This window comes from Haliotis rubra, unplaced genomic scaffold (genome assembly GCF_003918875.1).
Source record: "Haliotis rubra isolate DU_JTF1 unplaced genomic scaffold, ASM391887v1 Scf338, whole genome shotgun sequence".
Lineage (NCBI taxonomy): Eukaryota > Metazoa > Mollusca > Gastropoda > Lepetellida > Haliotidae > Haliotis > Haliotis rubra.
The window spans coordinates 550,689-568,555 of NW_025767011.1; the positions used below are offsets into that span (position 1 = coordinate 550,689).

Consider the following 17,867-nt stretch of genomic DNA (forward strand, 5'->3'; position numbering starts at 1 on the left):
CAGCCTAGACTACTAATTGTCCGACTTCCATATTTTTGTGGGAGTCGCGGTGGCTGAGCGGGTCAGGCGGCTGACTTTGCGTGCTGTCGACTCTGAGGGTGTGGGTTCGAATCCCGGATGGGACTCAACCCAACAAAAGTTCTAGAATCTGTACTTTACTAAGAAAGTGTAATCCCAAATATAAGATATGTTATATATTACTGCTTTATCCTTGCCCCAGATCCGCCTGTATCCCATCGCTCTATACCAGGTACTCTCCATTCCTGTCTTAGGTCCGTCTCTATTCCTTTTATTCCTACATTGCTCTATCTATGTCCCAGACCAATCTCTATCCCCATTTCCCAATGTTCTATACCTGGCACACTGTATCCCTGACACAGAGACCCTTGAAGATCCGGTTAGAATTGATCTTCAGTAACCCGCGCTTGTCGTAAAAGGCGACTAACAGGACCGGGTGGTCAGGCTTGGTTGATCCATGTCATCCTATCCCAATTTGCGTAGATCGATGATCATGCTGTTGATCACTGGGTTGTCTGTTTGCGGCGTTTAACAGCAAACTAACAACTCGGGTCTGTCCCTGTCCAACTGTGACTTTGTCCAAAATGTTCTTTTCTTTTGTTCAGCTTATATTCAAAATACTTAATGTACAGTGTTCATGGTGAATCTTTCGTACATGAAGATAGTCCCGTTTCTCATTTCATGGGTAATGTTTTGAATGTGCAGATACTTTGTTTACAAAAAAAGAAACAACTAAGTTTCATAGTGTCCAAATATCTGGCTGTTCAATCTGAGTGATAGACCTAGACATAAAATTAAGAAATAAACTTCAAACTATAGTAAATCATGTGGGGTAGGGTGCAAATATGGGATTCGCCATTTTGACGAATGGAGCGTGACAGCAAACGCTTTAATATGGAATCCCAGAAGGGACATTGTCGCGTTGTCCCCTTTACAAAACGTCGAACGTGTCACATTACGTTTCAACGACCATTGAAGATCCGGATTAGAATTGGTCTTCCGTAACCCATACTTGTCGCAGGAGGCGACTAAAGGGATTGGGTGGTCAGGCTCGCTTACTTGACACATGTCATCGTAACTCAGTTGCGTATGTCGATGCTCATGCTGTTGATCACTGGATTGTCTGGTAAAGAATCGATGATTTACAGACCGCCGCCATACAGCTGTAATGATATTGAGTGCGGCGTCAATCAATCAATCAATTTAATCAACCAACCAACCATTCATTCAATCAATCAATCAAGCAAGCAAGCAAGCAAGCAAAGCAAGGCAAGGCAAGCAACGTCGATAACAGGCAAGCAGGCAAAGCAGGCAAACACCAAATAGCAAAATACACACACACAAACTACATTATATGTATCGTAAACTAACGACTTGAGTATGAATGTCGTGGATTCTGTGACAGGAATTATGATGTCTGAGCGCTATGTATAGAGTACACCGACATGTATATGGGGAATTATTATTCCATCACTGCGAAATTGAGTCAACTTTTTTTCTTCGTGCTTTTCGCTCATATGACTTTTTGCTTGTTTTGCCCAGACTTGGTTTTACGCCGTACCGATCATTATCCCAGCTTGTATGACAAAGGCCTGGAAATAATCCAGACAATGCAATCTAACCACTACACCGCGATGATTAGAATCATGGTACCGATCTGCGTAATTTGGATACGATAACGTGCACCAGTCAAGTCAGCGAGTCTGACTAACCTTGTAAGTCAGCGAGTCTGACCAACCTTTTACGATAAGTATGCTTTGTTGAAGGTCACATTTACCCGTCTCCATACGGGTATATAAAAAGCAACATTATTAAAGTGATGAGTGAGTGGGTTAAATTTTACGCCGCTTTTAGCAATATTCCAGCAATATCATTGCGGAGGACATCAGAAATTGGCTTCACACATTGTACCAATATGGGAAATTGAAACCGGGTCTACGGCGTGACGAGCGAACGCTAGCCACTAGGCTACCCCACCGCCCCCAGTATTATCACAACTGAATGTAGACAGCTGTCTTCGTCAAATGAGGAAACAAACATATTGTCACAATGCGCTTAACTTTCAGATTATGGACAGATTTAGCCTAATCGTGTTGGTAATTAGCTGCACGGCAACCACCAGCCAATCGGAAACAAGCACTCGATGCGAGTCCATATATAAACAGTGTCGGTCTTGTTGAGGTCAGTAACAACTCAAGTGTCCAGCTTGACCCTTGCAGAAATAAGGATTTATCATCTCCGTCCTTCCGCCAACCTTCAACATGCGAGAGATCGTCCATATGCAAACTGGCCAATGTGGCAACCAGATCGGAGCTAAGGTAAATTGTCGTACATGAGATTTTACAAACTTAACAAAGAACATACCTTTGCATGTGTAAAGTAGAAATATAATTTATGTTGAAAATTATGTGAAAATTGTTATTTCATGTTAAAGATATTCGCCAAGTAAAAAGCTATATATACTCATCGAAACAAATAAGGGAACACATGAAAGTACAAGTGTTCCTTTATTTATTTCCAAAGTTTCACCCACAGTGCAATACATACCTTGTGAAGAAACCGGAAAAAGAATAAAGGAACACTTGTATACATGTACTTTCATGTGTTCCCCTATTTGTTTCCATGAGTGTATGGAAATTTGGTTTGTGGTTCAACGAAACAAATCAACATATTGCTTTGCTGACTAAATTATTTTTTTTAAACACCACATCGTAAAAATGTAACTTGGAGAGATATTAAACGATATTAAGCTATTAGTCCAATGCGTTATTTGGTAATAATTATTACGTTTCATTTGGTTTGTCCCTTTGTCGTAACATGGGTGAAAACTGAACTTTATTCCCTACTTCTAGTTCTGGGAGGTGATCTCTGATGAGCACGGCATTGACCCCACCGGCACCTACCACGGTGACTCCGACCTGCAACTGGAACGAATCAACGTCTACTACAACGAGGCAACAGGTGGGCATTTGCAACAATGATATCATCAAACACAAACAAACAAATGTGTAAATTATAAATATGCTAATCTTGGTTAATTCTCTTAAACAGACATCAAATTAATACAACACTTTTTCGCATACCATAGATAATTACCGTGATAAAGTACATATTAGTTGCTCTTAATCAATTTCACTTCAACTTCAACTCCAAAATTTGGCAAACTCTATGTATAATTATGCGAAATACATGAGATCTTATCATATAATTTGCAATGCAATAAGGTTAAACGACAGCAATATTATTGTAACTTACGTAAATAACACACAACATATAGAAACATCACCATGCTCAATTTTCTAGTAGGAAATTATGTTCCCCGTGCTGTTCTCGTGGATCTCCAGCCCGGAACCAAGGACTCTCTTATTTTTTCTGAAACAGAATGACGATAAACACCCATTCGCTTAAAATCAAATGAAGATCCAGGGAGAGCATAATGTCATCGTTGTAATATTTTACTCATATTAAAAACATAAAAATCCCTGTTGCATTTTCCGGATAGAAAAATATGTTCCCCGTACTATGTTCATCATGAATGGCAGGAAACGGGTGGGAATCACAAGCCATTATACAAAACTGTTTATCATTGACAAAAAGGTTATTTAAAACAAATCTAATTTTATCATATGTATATACCTTCAAGGAGGAAAATATGTTCCCCGTGCTGTTCTCGTGGATCTCGAGCCCGGAACCATGGATTCTGTCCGTTCTGGTCCCTTCGGTCAAATCTTCCGTCCAGACAACTTTGTCTTCGGTCAGAGTGGTGCTGGCAACAACTGGGCCAAGGGGCACTACACAGAGGGCGCCGAGCTGGTAGACTCCGTGTTGGATGTTGTCCGGAAGGAGGCGGAGAGTTGTGATTGTCTGCAAGGCTTCCAGCTGACCCACTCCCTTGGTGGCGGCACCGGGTCTGGCATGGGCACCCTCCTCATCAGCAAGATCAGGGAGGAGTACCCCGACAGGATCATGAACACCTTCTCCGTTGTGCCATCGCCAAAGGTATGTTGACAGGACACATTTATGGGAACCTTCCAGAAGGTACATAATTGGTTCGGTTCAGCTTCGCCAGCTTTTATTTCAGTAACGCCATTTAAATTGATTATTACAATTTGTGTTTCTTGTTGTATTATTACAATTACCAAAAAGCAACGTTAATTTGTACAGTTCAAATTTCATCCATTTCATTGCCAGTGAGTCTTAATAATGTGATGTCATCGTTTTACCAGGTGTCGGATACAGTTGTTGAGCCCTACAACGCCACCTTGTCTGTACATCAACTCGTGGAAAACACTGACGAGTCCTACTGTATTGACAACGAGGCCCTCTACGACATCTGCTTCAGGACACTGAAGCTGACCACACCCACCTACGGTGACCTCAACCATCTGGTGTCCGCCACCATGTCCGGAGTGACAACATGTCTTCGATTCCCTGGACAGTTGAACGCCGATCTCCGAAAACTGGCTGTCAACATGGTGCCCTTCCCTCGTCTCCACTTCTTCATGCCTGGATTCGCTCCACTCACATCCAGAGGAAGCCAACAGTACCGTGCCCTGACTGTGCCCGAACTCACCCAACAAATGTTCGATGCCAAGAACATGATGGCTGCCTGTGATCCTCGTCATGGCCGCTACCTGACCGTGGCTGCCATGTTCAGAGGTCGCATGTCCATGAAGGAGGTTGACGAACAGATGCTCAACGTCCAAAACAAAAACAGTAGCTACTTTGTGGAATGGATCCCCAACAACGTTAAAACCGCCGTCTGTGACATCCCACCACGTGGTCTCAAGATGTCAGGCACCTTCATCGGTAACACCACAGCCATCCAGGAGATCTTCAAACGTATCTCGGAGCAGTTCACAGCCATGTTCCGTCGCAAGGCCTTCCTTCACTGGTACACTGGCGAGGGTATGGATGAGATGGAGTTCACTGAGGCCGAGTCCAACATGAACGACTTGGTGTCGGAGTACCAGCAGTACCAGGACGCCACCGCCGAGGAAGAGGGAGAGTTTGACGAGGAAGAAGGAGAAGCTGATGAAGCCTAGATCTGTTTTATATATATTTGTATACTCTGAAATACATCTGAACCGAATCGAGATATTTATTTTGTTTTCTTTTAAACACACATTATTCATCAGAAATGAAACATAAAAGCTTTTCACGGCGAATGTATAAGGGGGAGAGAGAGTGAGGTTGGTTCCACGCCGCTTTTAGCTTATCCAGCAATATCACGGAGGGGGACACCAGAAATGGGCTTCACATTGCACCCATATCGGGAATCGAACCCGGGTCTTCGGCGTAACAAGCAAACGCTTTACCCACTTGGCTATGGCACCGCCCCATATTTATAAGTGAGAGAGAAAAAAAAGTCGAACAGCTGTACTACAAAAAAACAAAATCAAAACTAACAACAATACGAATATGTATGGTTAGAAATATTTCAAGTTTCATTTATAAACGGCATGTGGGAACATTACATCTTCACACGTACAAATTAAATATATCTTTATGGCCTTCAAAAAAACAAGACATTAAAAAAAATAGACCCGTGAAGATCAAGATTGTGTGCTATGCTTTTGTCGTAATGTTTCCCACTAACTACAGAAGTAAATATATTGTGCTCACATAAACGTGTTACCCTAAAATATATACTCTAGAATAAGTTTTTTAATGCGGTCGAACATTCTTCTCTTGAAGCCTTTAATTACTCAACGAATAATATCAGGCTATCCTGTGTGAACGAAGGCATGTATTGGTGTTCCAGTTTTTCAAAGGTCCTAACTGTGAGACATCAAGGCTCCGTTCGTTATGCTCTAGGTTTCATTTAATGAAATTATTGATTCTAATTCTAATTTAGTTTCGACAAAACGTTACATATGTATCTCGACAATCCCATATAACAATGAAAGGGACAAGAGAACTCAGGTTTGGGTCACATTTTCGTCACATTAGATATTAGAAATGGCATGCAATAAAATTTAAATCAATCAATCAATCAGTCAATCATCTGTGTCTTTGCCTGGGATCCTCAAGGGTGTAATAACAACTGATTCAGCCAACGTCACAGTCGCCATGTATTTTGAAATAACTAAATAGATGTATTCCAATTCAAGTTTGCAAAGTATCCATTGTTTACCATATTCATGTACACACGCTGATGTTATAAGTGGAATTGCTTTTGCCAATTGACTGGGCCACCCGATTCCAACTGCCACTTGCATCACAATATTTTGGATGCTGAGCATGTGGATGTGGTCGTTTGTTTATAGATGTACTGGGCGATGGGATAGCCTAGTGGTTAAAGCTTTCGGTTGTCATGCACACCGAAGACCCGGTTTTGATTCCCCACGTGGGTACAATGTGAGAAGCCCATTTCGGTTGTCCCCCGCCGTGATATTGCTGGAATATTGCTAAAAGCGGCGTAAAATCATATTCACTCACGTCTCGTCATTCTCTTCCCACATAGGTTACTTGTCATATCTTCCTACGAACCTCTGTTCTAATACGGCCCTTTCATGGTGCGAGTGTTTAGGATTCGTGACTGGTTGCAATCAGATTTAGTTGTGCAATGAGCGACGTTGTTTCAAAAGTGATCATTCGGAAGGCCTCGGTAATTTCCGTATGTTTCGAGAAAACTGAACCTCTTCCCCTGCGCGATGCGCAAACGTTTCTTCTAGACAGAACTCAATCTTGTTATGGCGGATCAATGGCGTCTCCATCGCCCTCGTTGACAACGGACACGCTAGCCATTAAACGTCTTGTGTGTAACATCAACACAAGTCCACGGCAGAAGAGGGATATTTGTGGCCCCACATTTGCTTGTGTTAGTCAAGTTGAATCTAAGTCGATGTAACACGTGTTCTGATTGGATAGAAAGAAGGGAGATCATTCGTGTTGCGATCTTTAGCCGCTAGGGGATTTTACGAGAACCGGGAAATATGGCCGTATTAGAACAGAGGTTCGTAGGAAGTTATGACAAGTAGCCTCTGTGGGAAGAGAATGACGTCTCGTATGACAATTCAGCTTTCCATATTTTTTCTTCTAACTCGATAGCTCACCAGATCCCACGTATTCGTGTTCAGCTATGATTTTGTACAGATAACAATAACACTGTTGGACAAGAATTAGAGTTTAAAAGGGAACCAAAACTCCAAATTTGGAAGCGCCGAAATATGGAATCGGTTGTTTCTTCGCGAAATGCAAATTTATAAACAGACATATACAGAGGTGTAGGGCAGAGAACACCTATGGCAGGAAGGGAGTGGTATTTGTCATAGTGTGTCGCTGGTTTTAGTATTATGCTTGAATTTCACTGAAGCAAAATAATACCTACACGTGATTGCTGTAAACTGACATACATAGTTGTACATGTACATTTACGCACATATATGAATTTGCGAAGTGACAGGTTTTAAGAAGCATTATCAGACTATGCTCATTCAACGGGATTCCACTGGTTTTCAGTTCCCTTGCTCGTCCGAAACCCAGTTTGTTGAGTGGCTGACGCTTATTGGCAACCGGTGATAACGCGGGCTTATTACGGCGACGGCTGGACGACTAAAAGTTTGAGTTTTTTTTATCTTTAATGGTTCGTTATTTTACTGCAAGGACATAATTTCCATTAAGTAAACAGAGGCTTTCAGAATCTACATCGACCTGAAGTTCCAATGATCAAGAGTTTGAGCACGTGGAATGGTAATAAGTCCATAATTAGTATTTTAACTGTGTGTACGGTTCAAAGACGTACGTCGACTTCGTTGAGTTTATGTTTTATAAAATTGCCATTTCCTGCTTTTACTTTCGTTTTATTGGGATTGTACTGAGGACTAGTATAAGGTCATATCAACTTTTAATTCGAATTTCAGTTTACCTGAGACAAATACTCAATACTCAGTATCACTGAATCAGTCTTTACTTCCTTGTCATACATCTTTCCACGACATCTACAGAGCAATGCTTCTTAATCCGTAAGAATCTTTTTTGAAAATAGTTCGGCGAAACTTATGATATTTAGCACACTCATACATTTAATGCACGAGGACATGACTCGTTTTCTGGATAACAGCTTAGTCTTTCTCAAAAATGGTTAAGGGTGGCTTCTCTTTGCCCTTTCGCCGCCATATAGCTGGAATATTGCTGACTGCAGCGTACAACTAAACTCACTCACTCACTTTGGCCTTTCGTCAGGTGAATAATGTTTTATGTATAGCAGCTTCTTTGATCCTTGTGACATTTCAGGACAACTCTCTGTCCCTTCGTCTTTACATGACAAACACCCTTGAAGATCCGGGTTAGAACTGGTCTTTAGCAACCAACGCTTGTCGTAAGAGGCGACTGACAGTATTGGGTGGGCAGGCACGCTGATTTGGTTTGACACATGGCATTGCATCTAAATTGTGTAGCTCTATGCCCATACAGTTGATCACTGGATTGTCTGGTCAGACTCAGCTAGAACTGAGCTTCACATGCCCCTTTGTGACTCAGTTAACATAAGGGTTTGCATAAACCATGATCCATTATTGATACAAGCGTTTCTGACATCTGGCTACAATCACAACCAATGCAATACCATTAAAGTGTTATCAATTTCATAGTCTGCATGTACTTTTGGCCAAATACTTCTAAACATTTAAACAAACTTTGGTAAGAATACCTCCCGTTCCCCCATCCCAAATAATATTTATAAATTAATATTTCACAAAAATGCCTAAAAGTCCAAAATTGAAGTTAGGTTTAGGGTCAGGTTTAGAGTTGGTGGAACGGAAGGAACTCTTTCCCAATATTTAAATACACGTTCTGAATATTTTTTTGAAAATCAAGTAAACGATTTACCTCAAGGAAAACCATTACACGATCTGGTTGCGTTGCTTTTTGTTCTTATAATTTCGTTTAGCCTAAATCACTCAGTCATGTGTGTACATCGAAAATATGTTTCTTATTGTTATATATCAAACATCATGATCCTATTAAATACCAGGCAACAATACGTATTTGGCATAACATTGTGAAACACAAAAGCATTTTTGATCGGTTCAGATTTATTTCTGAGTGTACATAGAAAAGGAAAATGTATTTAAGCTTCTTCACCTTCTCCTTCTTCCTCGTCAAACTCCCCCTCTTCTTCGGCGGTGGCGTCCTGGTACTGCTGGTACTCCGACACCAAGTCGTTCATGTTGGACTCGGCCTCAGTGAACTCCATCTCATCCATACCCTCGCCAGTGTACCAGTGAAGGAAGGCCTTGCGACGGAACATGGCTGTGAACTGCTCCGAGATACGTTTGAAGATCTCCTGGATGGCTGTGGTGTTACCAATGAAGGTAGACGACATCTTGAGACCACGTGGTGGAATGTCACAGACGGCGGTTTTAACGTTGTTGGGGATCCATTCCACAAAGTAACTACTGTTTTGTTTTGGACGTTGAGCATCTGTTCGTCAACCTCCTTCATGGACATGCGACCTCGGAACATGGCAGCCACGGTCAGGTAGCGGCCGTGACGAGGATCACAGGCAGCCATCATGTTCTTGGCATCGAACATTTGTTGGGTGAGTTCGGGCACAGTCAGGGCACGGTACTGTTGGCTTCCTCTGGATGTGAGTGGAGCGAATCCAGGCATGAAGAAGTGGAGACGAGGGAAGGGCACCATGTTGACAGCCAGTTTTCGGAGATCGGCGTTCAACTGTCCAGGGAATCGAAGACATGTTGTTACTCCGGACATGGTGGCGGAAACCAGATGGTTGAGGTCACCGTAGGTGGGTGTGGTCAGCTTCAGTGTCCTGAAGCAGATGTCGTAGAGGGCCTCGTTGTCAATACAGTAGGACTCGTCAGTGTTTTCCACGAGTTGATGTACAGACAAGGTGGCGTTGTAGGGCTCAACAACTGTATCCGACACCTGTTAAAACGAAGACATCACATTATTAAGACTCACTGGCAGTGGCATATATGAATTGTGAATTGTACAAATTAACGTTACCTTTTGGTAAATGTGTTAACCTTGGGTCTAAAATCTTCACCAAAACAGTACATTTTGGAAAATTCATAGACATATGTTCTATCATCATACCTTTGGTGATGGTACAACGGAGAAGGTGTTCATGATCCTGTCGGGGTACTCCTCCCTGATCTTGCTGATGAGGAGGGTGCCCATGCCAGACCCGGTGCCACCTCCAAGGGAGTGGGTCAGCTGGAAGCCTTGCAGACAGTCACAGCTCTCCGCCTCCTTCCGGACAACATCCAATACGGAGTCTACCAGCTCGGCGCCCTCTGTGTAGTGCCCCTTGGCCCAGTTGTTGCCAGCACCACTCTGACCGAAGACAAAGTTGTCTGGACGGAAGATTTGGCCGAAGGGACCAGATCGGACAGAATCCATGGTTCCGGGTTCCAGATCCACGAGAACAGCACGGGGAACATATTTTCCTCCTGGAAAATTATATAAGTATGATAAGTTTGATGTGTTATCATAATTACGAATAACAACTTAACATGCTTAGATTTGTTGTGTCTTAAATAACCTTTGTGCAAATAATAAATACATGTGTATAACAGCGTGTGATGCCCACTCGTTGCCTGTCATTCATGATCAGCATAGTACATGGAACATATTTTCCATCCGGGAAATGCAACAGAGGTTTTAATGTTTGCAATATGTGTGTAAAATATTACAAAGATGGCAATGATCTCTCTGGATCTTCAGGATTTTCTTCTGGATTTTAAGGTATGTAGCTATGTACACTGTCTTTCTGTTTCAGAAAAATAACAACGAATAAGAAATTCAAAGGGATTGTTTCTTGTATTTGACTTGAGAAAACCCTCATTCGCTATTTCAACAGAACGACGGTAATTCAGACAATAATTAGACAATTAGACAATTCAGTACTGAAGTGGTAGCTGTCATTTTGACGACAAACATCGGATGCCAAGACACTCTTTATATATCCTCATGTCTTCTCTATCTAAACATCATACACACCTGTAGCCTCGTTGTAGTAGACGTTGATTCTCTCCAGTTGGAGGTCGGAGTCACCGTGGTAGGTGCCGGTGGGGTCAATGCCGTGCTCATCAGAGATCACCTCCCAGAACTGAAATTAAAGAATGCCGTTTATGTTATACACGCTTTAAGTAAGTTATTGAACGTAACTTTGCTGTGGCAAATAAATCCATATGAGGAAGCTCAGTGTGTTTATTCGTGTCTTAAAATGTTAACACCATGGCTTGCTTTAACGGGTTCCTATCTTGTTTGTTTTTTCACCGTCATTGTTGTGGCAATGACCATCAGTATATTTATGTAATATCGAGTTTGTCCAATTATTGGATATTTATTTTAGCTTATGCCGAAACTGACAACGTAATATTTTTGTTGTTTTCTTTTTCTGTATTCATTTGTTTTCCCTATTTTTCGTGCTATTTTCATATCAATAAATCTATTATATTTTCATGACGCACTTCAAATATATTTTCATATTGACATTTTTACAGAATATTAGTTTACCTTAGCTCCGATCTGGTTGCCGCACTGGCCAGTTTGCATGTGGACGATCTCACGCATGTTGAAGGTTGGAGGGAGGAAGGAGAGGAGAGGGTATGTCCTTTGAACTGAATGATACAAGCTGGGCACTTGAGGTGTTACTGACCAAAACAAGACGGAGGTTCTCTATATATGATCTCGTGCTGCAAGCTTGTTGCTGATTGGCTGGCGGTTGTCCGGTATGTAACTACCAACATACTTGATATCGTCATTGGTTAAGCCCCATAGAGACCGCATTAGCCTCAATCAATTAATGCTATTACAATAAGTTATTGTGACGCTGGTTTCTCTCAAGATCTATGCATATGTTTTTGTCAGGTCATGTTTAATATTCCTACAGCTCTCTATCGAGTAGGAACGGTGGTGGTTAAAGGGACACTAATCCAGAGCGATTAATGTTTTCAGATACGTGGATGGTATGATGACTGATTCTACTTTTTTTTCTTACCTCGATGTTAATCATGGCATGTAACACTGTAATGTCTATTGACCTATGATATTAAAAACGCACAAATGTGATTTATTTGAATCTGTAAACTACATCAACCTCACTTTGCTATTGCTAGATAAATGTGAAGATTTTCTGAGGTAAATAGGTAGATACAGCTTTTAACTTCAGTGCACAGTAAATGCTTACACGTATTTCTTACGCAGCAACGAAGTTCCGTTCGTATCCTCTAAACAGCGACGACCCCTATTTTTTGTAGGTAATTCAAATTGCATGCAATACAGCGATAACTACTTGCTTTAACCCATGTTTGGTGGTATAAACCTACACATGTTATTTGTCATCATTCACTTGACGATCAGTTAATGAATTATAGCAGGTATAATTAGTGGTAACTCAACTCAGATCACCCGACAAAGGTTCCCATTTACCATTTCTCGTGTCTGGAGTAAATACTCAACATTATGAATTAAAGTCTGATGTGACCAGTATATTGCATGTTATGTAATATCCGCATGGAAGTGCAGCAAGAGAAATCATCAGCTGAGTTACAAAAAAAAGGGTTGATCAAAGGAATAACCCATAACACGCTGATTGTTTAATTACTCTTATCTTGCAGTGGATTTGTCAAAAGGTAGTGTTTATCCATGTAAATTTACTAACGTATACTGAAAACACTTTGTCGTAAAGTGCCTGTGAAAAAACAACGTTCTTCCTTCAAAGGATTACCCGGAATGCGTTAATTGATTGCTCATTGTTGTCTAACTAAATTACTTTCAAAAGAATTGTGGACATCAGGCAAATAGTTGTCAGGTGTGCTATCTTGGGTGACCAATGAGACCATACACCAATATGAAAAACCTGAAACAGTCATGTGATCAATTGAGAAACTGTCACTAGTTATTACTTTTTTGAGTGGCATTTGGAAGCTGGTATGATAAACGATTTTGTTATGGATAGACAGATTCTTTATTGCAATCGATGCTACACCGTATCTGCCCATAAAAATTCGTAAGACGTTTCGGTGTAGATGTTCATGTACACAGAAACGTCGCATCGATTGCAATAACGATACTGTGTATGCATAAAAAAAACGTTTCTGTTCGTCACGAGCTGTAACGATTTATATATTTTTGCATATTAGACTGTTCACATGGAACAGGTTTCTTTAATTTTGTCAGCTGCAGATGAATGGCATATTGTTCCTTTATGCGGATATTGATGGATACAATCCTAGAACAAGTTAATGGCCAGATGTGTTTGCTCTAAGTTAAGTCGGTTTTAATTTTGCTATTTGTAATTTTTTTTAATCATTTCTTGTAACTTCCAACAGAATCATTCCACTTCATTTTGTTCGCCATAAAGTTCGATGAGACAGACAACATACACATGGTGGCACTTATGGTGGCACATGGTGGAAATATGATTCACGAAGGCAATCTGTAAAGTGTCTAGATATTACAGTCATGTTATAACTTCATTTACAACAGATCGTGTCATTTTTATGAAATTCTGAAATATTAAATTAATTAGGGTAATAAGACAAAATATATATACGTACAGAAAGATAAAGTTAACTTCAAAATGGTTTCTTTTGTTATCATAATAAAGAAGATGGAAATCATTCAGGGGAAAAACAATAATAAAAGCAGCAACCAGTCCCAGGGAATTACTCTGGATCAGCGTTCCTTTGAAGCGTTCGCTCGTCACGCCGAAGGCCCGGGTTCGATTCCCCACATGGGTACAATGCGTGAAGCCCATTTCTGGTGTCCCCCGCAGTGATATTGCTGAAATATTGCTAAAACCACACTCACTCACTCACTCAAACGGGAATGTGCATTACTCACTCACTCAAACGGGTATGTGCACGTGTGTATGGAGGTCTTGCCCAACAGATTTCTATTAAGAAGCAATTTTGATGCATTAAAACATGTAGACAGTTTGTAGATTGTACATTCTTTGATATGTTACGTGTGTACATAAAACACGTCACAATTTAATTCTGGAAACCTAAATGTCCAGAAAGGATTTGACTAAATTGAACCTATAGTTATCATTAATATATGGACACTTGCAACCTGGCCAATTGCCACCCGAACTGTCCTCACTATCATAGTAAACATAACTGGATGGCAACGGTCCCAGATGGCAGCTATCCAAGGCGAAAATTGTCTTAGAATGAACAAATGAAAATTTAAACTACCTCGCTTTTGGCAGAATAATTACTTTTGCTCCAAATACATGCTTTCTTTCATGGTTTGGAGGCCGTAAATGAATGAAAGTATGTTTATGTGTATCATGACAAAAAAATTAAATAAATTTGACTTAATTTGACTAAATTAGAGCGTTATTAAGAAATTTCGCCCATTTCCCAGATTATTTACCTTTGCTCATAACACATGACAATGCCGATTACAAATTACGATTCGTGATAAATTCTTTTAAAGCCCCTCCCTACATGGTATGTCAGGTTACAATAGAAAGAATTTGTAATGTTTCGGGACAACAATATTTAAAACATTGTTGACTATGTTACAGACATTAGAGAGTCTGAATGATTTGCTCAAAAGAACTCTCTTGCGAACGACAATCGAGACTGGTTATTCTCTGGCATTGACGTTCTATGTTATATTGAACATGTTTTATGTTATATTGAAACCGCAGCTTTGTTATTGTGTTACATCATGGTGGATCTTGCTGTTTAAACTATATTTATTTAATCACGATCATGATAGCTGTTGTATCTATAGAGCGCTTTCGGGGGCACCAGCTAAATGTACACATTATATGGCATTACTCATTAATGTTATTATTAGTGTCTATAAAGGCAGGATTTGACTCGATAATGTTAGGGAACATTCGAATTATTCATACTTCAATACATGTACCTAATCCTAAATCGGTTATATCGCAGTATCAGTGCACAATACCTCTCAGAAAGTGAGCAGATGTAACAAATGTGATATTTGGGATTACCTTTTCTCATTTAAGTACAAATGCTGGAACCGTTCTGAAGTAGAGTCCTGCCAAGAGATTACGTAATATTTCTGAGTGTAAGGTTTCGAATCTCGAATAGTACTAAGATTTATACTTACAGTGAGAAAAAAATAATTCCAAATCTACAAACTGTCACATATATCTCAGGTCAGGAAGAAGAAGACTTTGTTACAAATGGTACTTGTTTTTCAGCACATTTGTGTAGGTGGACAACAATCGGCCTTGCGGTTCTACGTGACATCAATTCTCGTTAAAACACTGCATTTATTTTTTTGAATAAACCCAGTAGATAACATATAAAGTAAAACTAAATGAAAATGCAGTTGTGCGCGTATATTCCATTCACACATCTACATGACATTAATTCAGTCACACAGAATCGGCAATAGATACAAGTGTATATTGCACACACGTTGGAATCTAGTCGTCAAACCTGCAATAAGTTGGGCATCCAGTAGTAAGAATCTAGTTTGAAGGCAAGGAATTGTTGAAGTCGATTCCCTCAGCTGTAACTAATGAATGGTCCTAATTCGAATATTCTGACGTGAGTGTGGCTTTTTTATCTCATTATTTGTTTATGTGTGTAAAATATCCTCAAAACAAACAAACAAACAAACAAACAACACCAACACTAAATAGGCTGCTCTTCACAAAGGCGTACGTTAATTACCTTCTTCCAGTGTGTGTATGTGTCGTTTATCCTCTCACCAACAACACTAAATAGACTGTTCTGCCCCAAAGTGTACGTAAATTATCTTCTTCCAATGTATGTAAGCGCGGACTATCCTCTCACCACCAACACTAAATAGACTGCACTGCACAAAGGTGTACGTTGATAATCTTCTTCCAGTGTGTGTATGTGTCGACTATCCTCTCACTAAATAGACTGTTCTGCCCCAAAGTGTACGTAAATTATCTTCTTCCAATGTATGTAAGCGCGGACTATGCTCTCACCACCAACACTAAATAGACTGCACTGCACAAAGGTGTACGTTGATAATCTTCTTCCAGTGTGTGTATGTGTCGACTATCCTCTCACTAAATAGACTGTTCTGCACAAAGGTGTTCTCTTCCAGTGTATGTATGTGCGGACTATCCTCTCACCACCAACCCTAAATAGACTGTTCTGCACAAAGGTGTACGTTAATTGCCTTCTTCAAATGTGTGTGTACGTTAATTATCTTCTTCCAGTGTATGTATGTGTCGACTATCCTCCTACCACATACATTCCCAACATGGGTACAATGTGTGAAGCCCATTTCTGGTGTCCCCCGCCGTGATATAGCTGGAATATTGTTAAAAGCGACGTAAAACTGAACTCACTCACTCACTCCTACAACATACACTAAATAGACTGTTCTGCACCGATTTTTACGTTAATTGTCTTCTTCCAGTACATGTATTTGTGGGCGGACTATCCTTTCACCGCCAACACTAAATAGACTGTTCTGCACAAATGTGTACGTTAATTATCTTCTTCCATTGTGTGTATGTGTGGACTGTCCCTCACCACCAACACTAAATAGACTGCTCTGCACAAATGCGTACGTTAACTATCTTCTTTTAGTTTGTGTATGCGTGGACTAACCTTTCACCACCAACACTAAACAGACTGATCTGCACAAAGCTGAAAATCTTATTTAGTTAGTGGATGCTTGGATTTTCTTCTCCCAAGGAACACTTCTTAATCTTTTCTGCACAAAGGTATACGGTTATGATCCAATATTTCTACTGAGATGTAAATGGAAATAGAAACATTGCTGTATTCTACACCACGTGACACGTGTTCTGTCAAAAGAATTTGGAATTTCTTCCAATCAAAACCAATGGACTTTTCTTCACAAAGGTATACGTTGAATACATAATGCGTTATAGAAGTGTAGAAGGTATACGTTGAATACACAATGCGTTACAGAGGTGTACTTAGTTTGTTTATCGCCTTCCTATTTGTGTATGCCTGGATTGCCTTCTCACCAAAAACACCTGAGTATACCAACACCCGCTCATTAAGCCAGATTGTGCACACCTGCATTGTGTGGGGAACTTACTTTGTTGATGACACAATCAGTAATTAGCAAGAACTGCGGCACAAACCAGGATGAATTTATCATTGTGTATACCTTCTAACCAAAAGGGAATATCACGTATTTAATTGACATTTAGACTGGAATGACAAAGAGGCAACAAAGAGAGTTTAGTTTCACGCCGCTTTGAGCAATAATCCAGCAATTTCACGACAGGAGACACCAGAAAAGGGCTTCACACATGTGTACCCATGTGGGGAATCGAACCCGGGTCTTCGGCGTGACGAGCGAATTCTTGACCACTAGGCTACCCCGCCGCCCCATCTCCATTAGACATGTACCCTGTTCATTTTGTCCTGATAGATTAGAATTATGATCACACGGTCTACTCTCATTTGTGAGAACTCCCAGTTGTGAGCTTCCCAGTTATGAAACAGTGGAGTAGGTAATTAACAATGAAAACACACCATACTACCCTACCTGATAGAATGGATTCACCCTAGGTAATTACTGACTTGCTATGTAACTGAATCTTGTGGAGGTAACTTAATGAAACTTTATAAGATAAATTGATTAACATACTCAGGTAAATGTCTTTAATAATTAAACACTTTGTGTAGGTAACTTCGTGATCAAGGTGAAATTAATTTACCTACTCAGGTTTACTCCGTCTCCGAAACTACAAGCTATAGTTTAAGAAGTAACTCTGAAATAACTCTGAAATTTACAGTCAAAATGCCCCTTATGCCAAACCCCTTCTACCCGACACAATAAATTTATGGAATGCCCTACCAAATTCTCAAAGAATTTTAAAACCTAATTACAAAAACCGAAAACAAGATTTATATTGATCGATA

The 17,867-nt window shown here is 40.3% G+C and overlaps 1 protein-coding gene and 1 pseudogene across 1 annotated transcript; one reads left to right on the plus strand and one right to left on the minus strand.

Moving 5' to 3' along the window:
* Nucleotides 1–2,279: 2,279 nt before the first annotated feature.
* LOC124284521 (tubulin beta chain-like) lies at nt 2,280–5,063 on the plus strand. The gene is made up of 4 exons (XM_046720606.1): nt 2,280–2,336; nt 2,871–2,979; nt 3,662–4,017; nt 4,245–5,063. Exons 1-4 carry the CDS (start codon nt 2,280–2,282, stop codon nt 5,061–5,063), a joined length of 1,341 nt encoding a protein of 446 aa, XP_046576562.1.
* Nucleotides 5,064–9,091: 4,028 nt separating this feature from the next.
* LOC124284524 lies at nt 9,092–11,562 on the minus strand (annotated as a pseudogene).
* Nucleotides 11,563–17,867: the final 6,305 nt, after the last annotated feature.